General features: G+C 40.0%; 1 protein-coding gene across 2 annotated transcripts in view; it reads left to right on the top strand.

The window, feature by feature from the left end:
- Positions 1-10,064, top strand: part of TRAPPC11 (trafficking protein particle complex 11) — a 48,587-nt gene extending 38,523 nt beyond the window's left edge. The window contains exons 27-30 of one of the 2 annotated variants that reach the window (XM_038560439.1): positions 1,036-1,127; positions 3,505-3,638; positions 5,627-5,794; positions 9,796-10,064. In XM_038560439.1, coding sequence (XP_038416367.1) covers positions 1,036-1,127; positions 3,505-3,638; positions 5,627-5,794; positions 9,796-9,840 — 439 coding nt within the window. In that variant the 3' untranslated portion in view covers positions 9,841-10,064. Of the gene's footprint in view, positions 1-1,035; positions 1,128-3,504; positions 3,639-5,626; positions 5,795-7,195; positions 7,550-9,795 lie in introns of those variants that run through there. The other variant, XM_038560440.1, reaches the window with a different exon arrangement.
- The last annotated feature ends 3,213 nt before the right edge of the window (positions 10,065-13,277 follow it).

The following is a 13,277-nucleotide window of genomic DNA, read 5'->3' as shown; positions in this document are numbered from 1 at the left end:
TTTCTTTTTCCCCATTTCTGAATTTACCACATTGAAGTTTAGTTTATGTTTATAGGAATTAGAATAGGATTGGAGTGCCTGGGTGGCTCAGTCAGTTGAGCGTCTGCCTTTGGCCCAGGTCATGGTCCCAGGTCCTGGGATCCAGCCCCACATTGGGCTCCCTGCTCAGAGCCTGCTTCTTTCTCTCCCTCTACTGCTCCCCCTGCTTGTGTTCTCTCTCTCTCTCTCTGTCTCTCTTCCTCTCTGTCGAAAAAATAAAATCTTAAAAATAAAATAAAATAGGACTTTGAAGGCACTGTTTAATTTTCCCATCCTGTTTGTAGTACCATACAGACAAATTTCTTAATGATAAGGGATTAGATGTTTTTTCCTGTTGCTTTTGCTGGATAATAACTTGCATAGAGCATCAGCTGTTCCCCACCCAGATACAGCCTCTTCCGAAGGGCTTTCCTTGGTCAGGGGGCTGCCAGCTGGCCCTGCAGATCCCATTCTCACTGTAATGGAGGGAAACGTATTTGTCAGTTTCCTGATGTTGCTCACTTTATCTCCGCAGTGCTGGAATGCCACTGTGTTTATTGATAGTACAATATTTTTAGTTCCACAGTTCTTACTGTAAACCCCTAGTGTAGTTATGACAGCATGCTTGCAAGTGGTCTGGTGCTCAGCTGTGACCTGGCCACAAGGTGATAAGGTCTCTATCATAACTTCAGTCACCACAGTGCCACCTACACTGATCATTTTGCTACCAAACACGGTGTCAAATGGTATGCTTCATGGTGTGGTTGATTTATATTCTGGAACTGGGACCAAACAGCGGCCTTGGGTTGTGACACTTGTTCAAAATACAAACAGGATTCTAAAAGCTTTTCACAAAACTACTATTAATAAAGGTCTAGAAAATGTGTAAGTAATTTCTTTTGAATTACTTTCTGAAGTAATTCCTTTGAAACAAGTTGGCGAATATGCACGTTTTCTGTTTTTGATTTACCTTTTTACATCAAATGTGGATCTGAAAGATGCACTTTTCTGCCACAGGACCTCAGCCATGGGAAATGTCCCTGTCATCAGTACCGTCATCACTCTGCCACATGTGATCGTAGAAAACATTCCCCTCCATGTGAACGCAGGTAATGGCATCAAATTGTATTTGATAAAAAGAATATAGTAAGAATATCTATTTTAGCTTCTAAGGTTTAAAAAAAATTTTTATTATGAAAAGTGCCTAGCATTTACAAAAGTAGATAACGATAAGTCCTGTTTTATCTGTACCTCTACATATGCCTCCTACCCCCATTATTTCGAAGTAGATCCCAGCTACTGTTTCATCTATAAATATTTCTGTCTGCATCTTTAATATCAGTGGTTATTTTTCTAAATATAATTACTCTTCTATTATCATCACTTTAAAAATTAGCAATAATTTTTGTTTTGTTTTGTTTTAAATACACATTTATTCAGCGTCATGATCAGACTATTACATTTAGCAATCAACGGCATGGGTGCAAAAAAACCAAAATCTACCTTAAAACCCTCTGTTGGAATGCTTTATACTTTCCACAGAACAGAAACTAAAATAACCTGTTATACAATTAGTCACAAATACAGTCCTCGAGTTTTTTGCCCATACACATGAGTATTGTCTAAAACATGTCTTCTTTATAGCAGCTAGGCCCTGCTACCACTGTGCTTGGCTAAGTTCACAAATATGCTATAACCTGTAGCTTCCCTGTCACTTCTCTGGCTCTCCTCTCCTGCTAAGCTTTGTTTCCTGGCAGTAATTAAAACCTGCCACTGCCATAGCTGCTGCGGCTGCTGGAACCACCATAGCCACCTTGGTTTCGTGGTTTGGCTAAGTATTGGCCTCCACCACCATAGGGGCCAGAGCTTCTGCCTCCAAAATTTCCTCCTTTCATGGGTCCAAAATTTGAGGATTGATTGTTGTAATTGCCAAAATCATTATAGCTTCCCCTACCTCCAAAGTTGCTGCTTCCATCATTACCAAACCCCTGATAGCCATCCCCACTGTCACCGTATCCACCACCACCTCGACTGCCACCAAAGCCACCTTGACCACTGAAGTTCCCTTCACGACCAGAGTTGTCATTCCCACCAAAACCACCTCCACGACCACCACCAAAGTTTCTAGAAACACTTTGGCCTCTTTAGCTGGACGAAGCACTAGCCATCTCTTGCTTCGATAGGGCTTTCCTTACTTCACAGTTGTGGCCATTCACAGTATGGTTTTTTTGAATGACAATCTTGTTACAGAGTCATGGTCATCAAATGTCACAAAAGCAAAACCTCTCTTTTTGCCACTGCCTCGGTCAGTCATGATCTCAATCACTTCAAATTTCCCATACTGTTCAAAATAATCTCTTAGGTGATGTTCTTCAGTGTCTTCTTTAATGCCACCAACAAAAATCTTTTTCACAGTTAAGTGGGCACCAGGTCTTTGAGAATCTTCTTTTGAGACAGCCCTCTTTGGTTCCACAACTCTTCCATCCACCTTGTGTGGCCTTGCGTTCATGGCTGCATCTACCTCCTCCTCCACGGTGGCGTACATGATGAACCCAAAGCCTCTGGAGCGCTTGGTGTTTGGGTCTCTCATTACCACACAGTCCGTAAGCGTTCCCCATTGCTCAGAATGGCTCCTCAGACTCTCATTGGTTGGTTTGAAGCTCAAACCTCCGATGAAGAGCTTCCGCAGCTGCTCAGACGTTTTGGGGAGACTCTGACTTAGACATGATGGTGGTGGGAGGGGAGACTTTAATGATGCTTACTCGGCGGCATCCAGGGGCAGAGGGCAATAATTTCGTAATATCAAATTCTGGTGGTGTGATTTCCCTGATTGACTCGTAATGTTCTTTAGATTGTTTTAAGGTCTTGGCATTGCAGCTGATGGATATCTCATACAAATGTTGAAATCTATAGGCAGGAAGACTCCCTCTCTACTCCATCACTTCCTTCACCACTACCATGTTCCCCTCTTCCTTGCTGTTCATTTATTAAAGAAGTGGTCAGTTGTCCTGTAGAGCTTCCCACAGTCTGGATTTTGCTAATTGCATTGTATCATTTTTAAGGATCTGTGAGTTGCTGGTGAGATCTATAGTCTTGATCAGATTGAGGTTCAAGTTTTTGGCGAGAATACTTCATAGCTAATGGTGTGTGCTTCCATCAAGAGGCATGTGATGCCTGTCATTCCTTCTTGAACCATGATGGATATTTAGGGAAATGTTTTATAGATTTGAAAAATTATTCCTAAAATAATTCAGCTCTTGACCCTAAGTCAATCAGCTTGGAAAGGAGACTTGATTCTTTTTGGCCTGTTTTATCACAGCCCCGTCGCTATTGTCCAATCAAAGGATTTTCTTATTTAGCAAGAGTGCAGTAGTATCACTAATTTAAATAATCCCATGTCTACAGAATGGGATTCATTTACAAAAAGAACTCATAAATGGTGAACTATTTTTTTAACCAAAAGATACGTGTCCTCTTTCTCTGCAGATCTGCCATCCTTTGGGCGTGTCCGAGAATCCTTACCTGTCAAGTATCACCTACAGAACAAGACTAACTTAGTTCAAGATGTGGAGATTTCTGTGGAGCCCAGTGATGCCTTCATGTTCTCAGGTCTTAAACAGGTATAGGTCATATTTCATTGGGTTGCTTATATAGATATAGAAGTTTGGCCAGGAAATGGGGAGCTGTACATCTAATTTTTACAAATGAACTAATAAAGCTGATTGTGGTTCCTATTATTTTGATAGTAGGAAATTTTTAGTATGTATGTATTTATTTATTTATTTATTTATTTATGATTTGTTTATTTTAGAGAGTGTGCAAGCTTGAATGCAGGAAGGGGCAGAGGGAGAGAGAAGCCTCAGGCAGTTTCCCCACTGAGTGCAAAGCCCGACGTGGCGCTTGATCCTAGAACCCTGAGATCATGACCTGAGCTGAAATCAAGAGTCAGACGCTCAGCCAACTGAGCTACCCAGGCGCCCCTGTAGTCATTTTTTAAGATTAAGTACAATTTGTATAGAGGTCGACTAAGTGGGCAATACTTTTCACATCGAGATCACACATGTTATTCTTTCTTTTTTTAAAACAAGAATTCTGGGTACCTGGGTGGCTTAGTGGTTGAGCATCTGCCTTTGGTTCAGGTCTGCCCTGGGATCAAGTCCTGCATCAGGCTCCTCACAGGGAGTCTGCTTCTCCCTCTGCCTCTCCGTTGTCTCTCATGAATAAATAAATAAAATCTTTAAAAAATAATAAAAATAGAACAAAAACTCACAAATATTTGACTATAATAGAATTCCTGAAAGTTTTACATTTCTCTTCTATTAGTACTCAGTGTGTGTGTTTGTATGTTTTAATTTGAGGCCGAGAGGTATTACTACCCTTATTAAAAGCCTGATCCTCTGGGGTGCCTGGCTGGCTCAGTTGGTAAAACATGCGACTCTTGATTTCAGACTCATAAATTCAAGCCCCATGTTGGGCATAGAGTCTACTTTAAAAAAGAAAAAGGCCAATTCTCTTAATTATCAGTGAAATATTTTAGAGATTTTGATATTGCATAGAATTTAACTTATTTTTGATACATTTAGACACAATTTTATATTTACAAAACAAAATTAGTCCAGTGTTTTGATTCACTGATTCAAATCAGAGGTGAGGTAGGAAAGTTCATCACATTTTTGAATGGAATGTACACTTTCAGGCAAAACCATGTTTCATTGAGAATACTGTCTTAACTGTCAACGTGGATTAACAGACAGTGCTCAGTAGTCAGTAAATACTTGTTATCAACAAGGGCGTAATTAGAGTAACGAATGTATCCTAATACTCAGAAGCGTCTGCCTAACTAGTTGTCTGTGCTGTGACAGCACAGACAACCCTATATGTAAAATAGAATTATATATAAAGTGGACTGTAAGTCCACATGCTAATTGAAGTTTATAATATATAGTACATCTCATCAGCTGTTATATGTTGGTACCCGTATATGTTGACACATGTACATACTAGATGTACTCATTTGCAAACGAGTAAGCTTTTCTAGTGTCCTCATCTTTTTCACATATTGATTTATAAGTAAATAATGTACAACACCAAAATCTTAGAAATTTGTGTTCTTTTCTAAAGTAGTGTCAGAGTTTTCCAAACATCTTTTATTCCCTTGACATCATTTACCTCGCCACAAAGGTAAAATCCCTAAAAGAAAACACCAGAAACGACTAATTTGTCTTAGGTTGACAATGTAAGCAGTGATACTTTGCAACTGATTATCTCATAGCACCTTGTGACTATAAAATCTATCTGGTCGCAGACACAGAACATATTGATCCATCTCATGTTCCCCTTTTTTAAGTTTGTGGAAGTTGCCATGTGGTGGATCTTGGTAGAAACGAAGAAATCGTGCATATTTTTTTTATGCGTTTCTTGTCTATGTAGTCCTCTCGTCTTGCATCATACTATTTCAGTCTTGTGTTTTAGAATCTGTCTGGAAGGCGGAATAGGAGAGAGAAAGTATTTCACCAGAAAGATTTGTAAATAATGAAGGGGTGACAACATGAAGAGGCTGGAGGCGTGTGTATTTGATTTTCTTTCTCTACAACTTGTTATGCTATAGATTCGATTACGGATCCTCCCGGGCACTGAACAGGAAATGTTATATAATTTCTACCCCCTGATGGCTGGATACCAGCAACTGCCATCTCTCAACGTCAACCTGCTTAGATTTCCTCACTTCACAAACCAACTGCTCAGGCGTTTTATACCTACCAGTATTTTTGTAAAGGTAAGGCTTAGAAACCGTCTGTTTTTTGAAATTTCCAGTCTTAGAAACAAACCAGAAGTGTTTCTTTCACGTAAGTTCCTCTAAACAATATTTTGAGACTTGATTGTTTTTATTATACGAACTTGGCAGTATTGCCGTTCATTGCTGTAAGCTTGCTATTATTTTACAGAATCTAACTTCAAAGGTTATTATTCCCTTAGGTAGATAATGATTTACCTTCACTGTGTCCTCAGACCTGTATTTTCTTCTGCTTAGTAAAGTATGTTTTTACATCGTAGTTAGTTTGTAACCAGTTTATAGTCAAAATGGATTAACTTTCTAAATACAGTCCTTGAACTTGCCCAGTTCTCTGTGTCATACTGGATTGGGGTCTTTTCTGAAAATGATCCTTTGTCGAAAACTATACTCGGGTTTAGTGTTTTGATTTTTTACACTGGTAAAACCATTTCCAGGTTCCCGCAGTAAAGGAGCATGTAGGACAGTGGGAGTCCATGTGGGAGAGAGTGAACGGGGCCACACCAGTGGTTCACTAAGCACAGCACTCACCTCTGGTTTAGCCATTCTCACTGCCTGTAATTAAGGCTTCCCTCCAGGTAGTTGTGATTTCCCCAGTAACTCAGATATATGTGGATATATGTGTGTCCTGGGGGCCGTCTTCTACTTCAAGTTTATACTCACTTTTGGAAAGACGGGTTATGTGGCCATTTCCCTTTCTGTGTCTGTCTTAAGTTTAGAGGAACTGTCCCTTCTTTACATAATCTGGGATGGGGTAAATTCTAAATTAGTCTGTGTTCATGTATCCTATGTGATCTTCCTAGAGTTTATCTTCCCAGACTTACCCAACTTCTTTTTGCATCTGTCAAAAATGAATTTATTAATGTTTTGAAGCATCGTACTTTTTAGATTGTAGAGAAAAATTTCATGATTCTAATTCACTTGTGTTTAACCAGTGACTTTTTTTTTTTTAACAATGGTTTTTTTAAAAGGCTTTATTTTTTTTAGAGCAGTTTTAGTTTTATAGTAAAATTGAGAGGAAAGTACAGAGCTTTCCCATATACCCCTGCTCCCTCCTCCTCCCCCACACTGGTGGCTTTCTAAACATTTCCACTTGTTCACATTCCTGGGCCATGTCTGCTGCCATTCTTCCCATCAAGGTCTGAGAGGTCACCTTGCAGGGGTGGGGAGCAGTGGGGGCACAGTTGGTCTCTGTTGTCCTTTTAGCCATTTGAGCTTCTAAAAGTATGCTATTCACAGACTCTGAAGCTTTCATTAGTGTGAGGGTGGGTGTCAGCATAGACAGAGGCATACAAACATAACCCATCCAAGATACGAGAGTTGATCATTTTGAGGAATTAGGATCGACAGTCTACCTATTAATCTCTATCATTCCTTTCCCTCTAGGTCTTGTACACCCAGCCTAACCCCAGCTCCTGCTAGTACATTCTTCTCATTTTCTTCCACAGTAAACCTCTTCCAGGTAGTGCTTAAATCCATAAGGAAAAGTTACAGAAAAATAAACATTTGTAAGTTTTAACATAACTAACATGTCTTTTTCCTTGAAGTTCTCTTTTTTAAAATTTTATTTAAAACAGTTAACATGTAATGTATTATTGGTTTCAGAAGAAGTCAGTGACTCATCAGTCTTACATAATACCCATTGCTTATTATATCACGTGCCTGCCTTAATGCCCATCACCTAGTGAGCTCAACCCCCCACCTTCCCCTCCAGCGACCCTCAGTTTGTTTCCTATGTTTAGAGTCTCTTATGGTTTGTCTCCCTCTCTGATTTCATCTTGTTTTTTATTTCCCTCTCTTCCCCTGTGATCCTCTGTCTTGTTTCTTAAATTCCATGTATGAGTGAGATCATATAATTGTCTTTCTCTGATTGACTTATTTCACTTAGCAGAATACCCTCTAGTTCCATCCATGTCACTGCAAATGGCAAGATTTCATTTTTTTTTGATGGCTAAGTAGTATTCCATAACATGTCCTTTTCTAACCACTGTGGTTTTTTTCCCTAAATACTACCTTCTAGGACTACCTTCTAGTAACTTGACTGCTGCCAAAAAAGTTGGCTGGGATCTTCGGGGCTGGCTCCTTTATCAGTTGAGAGAACTTACGGTGGCAGTTGTTTTAGCTGCCATGCTAAGGATGGTGCCTGAGAATCACCCTCTCCCCATTAGTGAACAACATAACTGACTCACATTGTACCTGCCTTTACTAAACTCCAGAGATGTGCAATTCCAGTAATGAGAGCTGCCAGCCCTACCAGGATTTAAATTAACATTAATTAAAATTTAATTTAATCTAAAAATTAGTTGCACTAGCTGTACTTGAAGGCTCAATCAGCGTGACAGGTGGCTACCATGTTGGACAGCGCCGACCTGAGCTTTTCCATCATCACAGAAAGTTCCACTGGACAGCAGTGTCCTCCTTCAAGGCTGGATTAATGTTTTTCTTTCTTTGAAAAGTAGATTCCAGCTTTTTAATTGCATGATATTCCTGTCTTCTGTCCCTTTGTAAAGCTGTGTATGGGGATTTTAGCAGGTTTCGCCATTATTTTTTCCCATTTTTTTTTTTTTAAAGATTTTATTTTATTTGAGACAGAGAGGACAAGCAGGGGGAACAGCAGAGGGAGAGGGAGAAGAAGGCTCCCCGCTGAGCAGGGAGCCCAATATGGATCTCGATCCCAGGACCTCAATATCATGACCTGAGCTGAAGGCAGATGCTTAACTGAGCCACCCAGGCGCCCCCATTATTCTATTTCTAAAACTGAACATCTTCTATCAGTACTACAGATGATGTGAAGTATAAAAGACCTGTATTTAATTCATTCTTTTCCTGCCTTGAATGTCAGAGGCCTAACTTACACACGTATGTGTGCATACACACACACACACATACACACCTAAAATGCAGAGCGACAAAACTAGAAGCAGGAGTGCTCCCTTCCCTGCCCCAGGGAGTCCCACCCTAAGCATTCTGCCTAAAGCCTAGTAAATGGCTTTTGGTGATAACGCCATAACACTGTTCTGTTCATATCCTGAATTCCAGTTCTCTTGCTTTTCCCACAAAGGTCTACTAATGTACATTGTCTTAATAAAGTTATTTACAAGAATTGCATTTTTTCAGTTCCTTGATGACTCCCTGGGGTGCTGCTAACCTGTCAGAATTTTTACCCCTAAGGATAACTATGATACCTTAACCTTTACTCTTCTGATATGATGTTTTGTTTTTTCAGGGACCTTAGGGAAAAGGAGAGTCTTGTTTTTATCTGCTGCTTCTGACCCCGTGGTAGTCATTGTTAGATACCCCAATTCATTGTGAATTGCCTTTTCTTACAAACAGGAGATTGGGAGACCTTGAATCCCAAGGAACTGGTCTATCAGCTCAGGTTTGTGGCCTTCTTCAAGCTTGAGATGCTGGAGGGTCCCGAGCAAGGGAGAGAATGAAACTGTCACTGAAGCAGGAGTGGTGATGGGTTCCCTGTCACACGCTCTCAGTGACAGATCTGTAACTGCTAGAACACAGGGTGAAGAGAATTAGTGACTGAGGCAGATTCAGCTGGTGGAGGTAATGCAGCTGGCCTGCGATGTCAGTGTCTGGTGGCGGAAGGAACCGCTCTGTCTAGACCCCACAGCTCCCTCCCCAGGCTCAAGTGAAGTGACAAGGTGGGGGGAAGGAAGGAGAGATGTGATTTTTTTTTAAAGATTTTATTTATTCATGAGAGAGAGAGAGGCAGAGACATAGGCAGAGGGAGAAGCAGGCTCCCGTCAACGATCCCAATGCAGGACTTGATCCCAGGACCCCAGGATCACGACCTGAGCTGAATGCAGACACTCAACCACTGACCCACCCACGTGCCCCAGACAAATGTGATCTTGATACCTGTACACGTTTATCCTGTTTTTGTGAAAGTTTCCAGAATTACAAAATCTTTTCAATGAAGGAAGCTTTTGTCATAACTACTTTGTAACCTTTCTTATTTCCCTGCTTTAAAGCCACAGGGCCGGCTCGTGGATGATACCTCTATTGCTGCCGCGTGAAGTTCAAGACTAGCCCTCGGCTGTTCTTAGAGAAGGCAGACGGAGCTATAGAAGTTTTTCATTGTGAACTGTAGCTTTGATCATGGTAAAAGTTAATCTTTTCTATTTTTTAATGGATGTCATACCAACTCTTCAGAGGAACTCATGCTAAAAATATTAGGAAAATCTATCCTCTCTTCTAGTTTCACTAATAAATATTTGAAATCTCTCAGTGTGACGTGGAATGATGTCAGACCGTTGTTATTTTTGGAAGTCGTTTTATGAATAGTAGGTTCTTAAAGTAAGTCGTTCGCATGTGCAATATCAGAGGAAAAGCCAGCCTCCCAAACAGGACTGGCCACGGAGGGGAAGGTGCACCAGAATCTGCCCCAGGATTTCTGAATGCCCGTGGGTCACTTTCAGAGTCGGCTGAACCAGAGCTAAGCCCATCCTCACAAACTGAATGAGTGCTCAGGTTACATACATACCAACTCATAGCAGCTGTGTGACTGATCCAGAAAACTTCCAGAAAGTTCGAATCAAAGCAATCAAAGGTGTCTAGAAAAATCTTTCCTTAGGATCAAAACATGTGAAATGGGTTTAGCTTGCTGCCAAAACGTGGATCGTTTATGAAGCAGGTTTGTATTTGTAAGGGTGTTAACTGTTCATTCTGACAGGTTCAATCTGAACTACAAGGATGGGATTCTCAGCCTAATTTCTTAAGGAAAAGTTTTGGAAAAAGCTGCAAGTTCTAAATGAGAGCTTTTAGGTAGATTGTGCTGTTTCAGAATGAACTATTTAAAACTCTTGGGAAATTCATGTAAATAAAAATCATATTGTGAAAATTTTCTTCAGTTAAAATATCTTAATTTAAAACTTACCGGATTTCCTGGAAAATCTTATTTAAAAGTGTAGGAGTTGTAAAAAGAAAATAGTGATGTAAATAAATATATTCTCTTTCAAGTACGCTTGTATGCATCTTTCATTTATTCTGAGCTTGTTTGATTTCAGCCTCACAAAGTAGGTTTTACTAAGAATACTGTTGTATGAAGTCTAGGGAGAGCATAGGATTAGAAATTGGGAGATCTGCGTTCCAGAACTCTGCTGACCTTCAGGGAGGCTCGGACAGTGGAACAGGCTGTCTCAGGAGGACATGAGTCCCCTGCCTTCTCAGCTTTTCAGAGAGGCCACAGAAGCTCGTCTCCACACTCAGATTGTCCATGGTCAGATCCCGGCTCCGCTGCTTGCTCATGAGGTGCTGTTCAAGTTATGTATCCTCTGTACGTAAGATGTGGATGATGGTAATACCCATCTCTTAGGCTTATTGGGGAATGATAACAGCTAATACATGAGAAGAGCTTGGAAACATTGGCTGACCCACAGTAGTGCTCAACCAGGGACACCTGTATTATTATTATTATTATTATTATTATTACTGTTATTATTACTATTATTATTATGAGAAGGCTGGAAAGGATATGCCTGCATCTCCTGGATGGTCTGTGTTATCAGAATTTATCAGTATTTCTGTAGTTCAATATATACATGAGCACACATGTGTATGTATGTGTATATATGTAAATGCCTAAAACTGAAAAATATCATGAAATACTTGTCTTCTATATTCTCCTATATTTTATATCCTCTTCTTTTTTGTTACAAAACATCCCTGGTGTAACCTACCAAATTAACTTCATGACCCACTATTGGGCTTAATCTCCAGCTTGAAAAACTCACAGGTTCCTTTGAATATGAGATGGTCTGATGATGCAGGGCTTGTGTGATAAAGATCTCACATGTCCACACTGCCATCATCAAACACAGAGTAGGTGTTAGAGCGAATGAATCCCTGGCATATACCTTAAAATGATTAGCATTGGTGTCCATGTGGTCCGTGTAACTCTGTGCTATTGTAAACACACCAAATAAACAGCTCTGTCTTTCTCTCGATCATCCTCAGAGTTGGCAATAGAGTAATAACCCTTTCCCAACCTGGAGTTCTCTCATAGCATTAATTCTGCAAAGATACTCTTATTTTATTTTTAAAATTAAATTTAAATTTGAAATTTCTTATTTTTAATTAAAAAATATATGAAATTATCATCTTCCCTGGGTCCAAAAAAATCAAAACTGTCATTGTTATAGGAGCTGTTGGTGAACTCAGGTTACAAGGATGTCAAGGGAGGACCTCATGGTGTTTCCCTTCCTGCCTCTGGGCCGTCCGTCCACTGCCATCACTGCCTGTGTGAAAAGCTCTTGATTGTCAATATTGCTTTTTTTTTTTAAGATTTTTAAAATTTATTTATTCATGAGAGACAGAGAGAGAGAGAGAGGCAGAGACACAAGGCAGAGGGAGAAGCAGGCTCCATGCAGGGAGCCCAATGTGGGACTCGATCCCGGGACTCCAGGATCACGCCCTGGGCCAAAGGCAGGCGCTAAACCGCTGCGCCACCCAGGGATCCCCAGCTCACCTTTTTAATAGGGAGGGCTCATGTCTCAGCGAATACCTTTCTGAAACACCCCTCTTGACCTAAAACCCTGGAAAAGGCATCTAATGTGTCCCAATTCCTAGTGTAGAAAATACTTAGAGATTAGTTCTATTACTTGATGGTACAGTAAGTAGTAGTGACTATAATTTTCAAGAAGCAATGATGTATACAGCATTAGTGATTAGAGATTGTTAAGTGAGTATAGGACACCAGATAAAGTGTACTTTGTCCTATCCACCTCCCCTTTATTTCATGCTGTAAATACTCTCTAAAGTGTTATGAATGGATGCTAAGCAAAAAAACATTGATCTGTGCAGTAAGATATATGAGAAAACAAACTCTCATTTTATTATCCTTGCACTTCAAATGCCTTTTTTTATGCATATGGATTTGTTTTGAAACATTTTTAACAAGTGACACTCATGCCATCCTTTGGTGAACTCCAAAAATATCTTCCTTTTATTTTAGCAAACAGTGTCATCCTCAGACATATCTGTGCTCCATAAAACTCACTAAACGAGTATAAAAATCCCATGTTTTTGTGAAAAATAAATTCATAGTTTAATTATATTCAGCTTTTCTTCAAAGATTGTGTTTCTTCTGATCGTGTTTCTAAACTCCATTAACTCATGCCTGTTTCTGCTTCCTGAAGCATGCCTTACCAGACAGAGAAGTAGAAGTGAAGTCAAAGCATTTTTTTAAAATTCCACTTTCTCCAATTATTGAAAGAACGCCTAGCAACCTTGAAGTTGATTTTTTATTTATGTAATAACAACCCTTATTCAAAAGGGATCGGCAAGTGTGGCCAGTGGGAAATCGCAAATATTCTCTTTATTAAGTTGGTCAAGATGTGTGTTTCCCAAATGATGATTGCCAGTATTTATTCAATGCTATAAGGTACCAGTGACGTTCTTACCTCTTTAATACTCCCAGTAGCCTGATGTATAGGAAACATTTCAAAGTTGTGGA

The sequence above is a fragment of the Canis lupus genome, chromosome 16 (assembly GCF_011100685.1).
Source record: "Canis lupus familiaris isolate Mischka breed German Shepherd chromosome 16, alternate assembly UU_Cfam_GSD_1.0, whole genome shotgun sequence".
NCBI lineage: Eukaryota > Metazoa > Chordata > Mammalia > Carnivora > Canidae > Canis > Canis lupus.
This window is presented reverse-complemented; position numbering and strand designations above follow the sequence as displayed.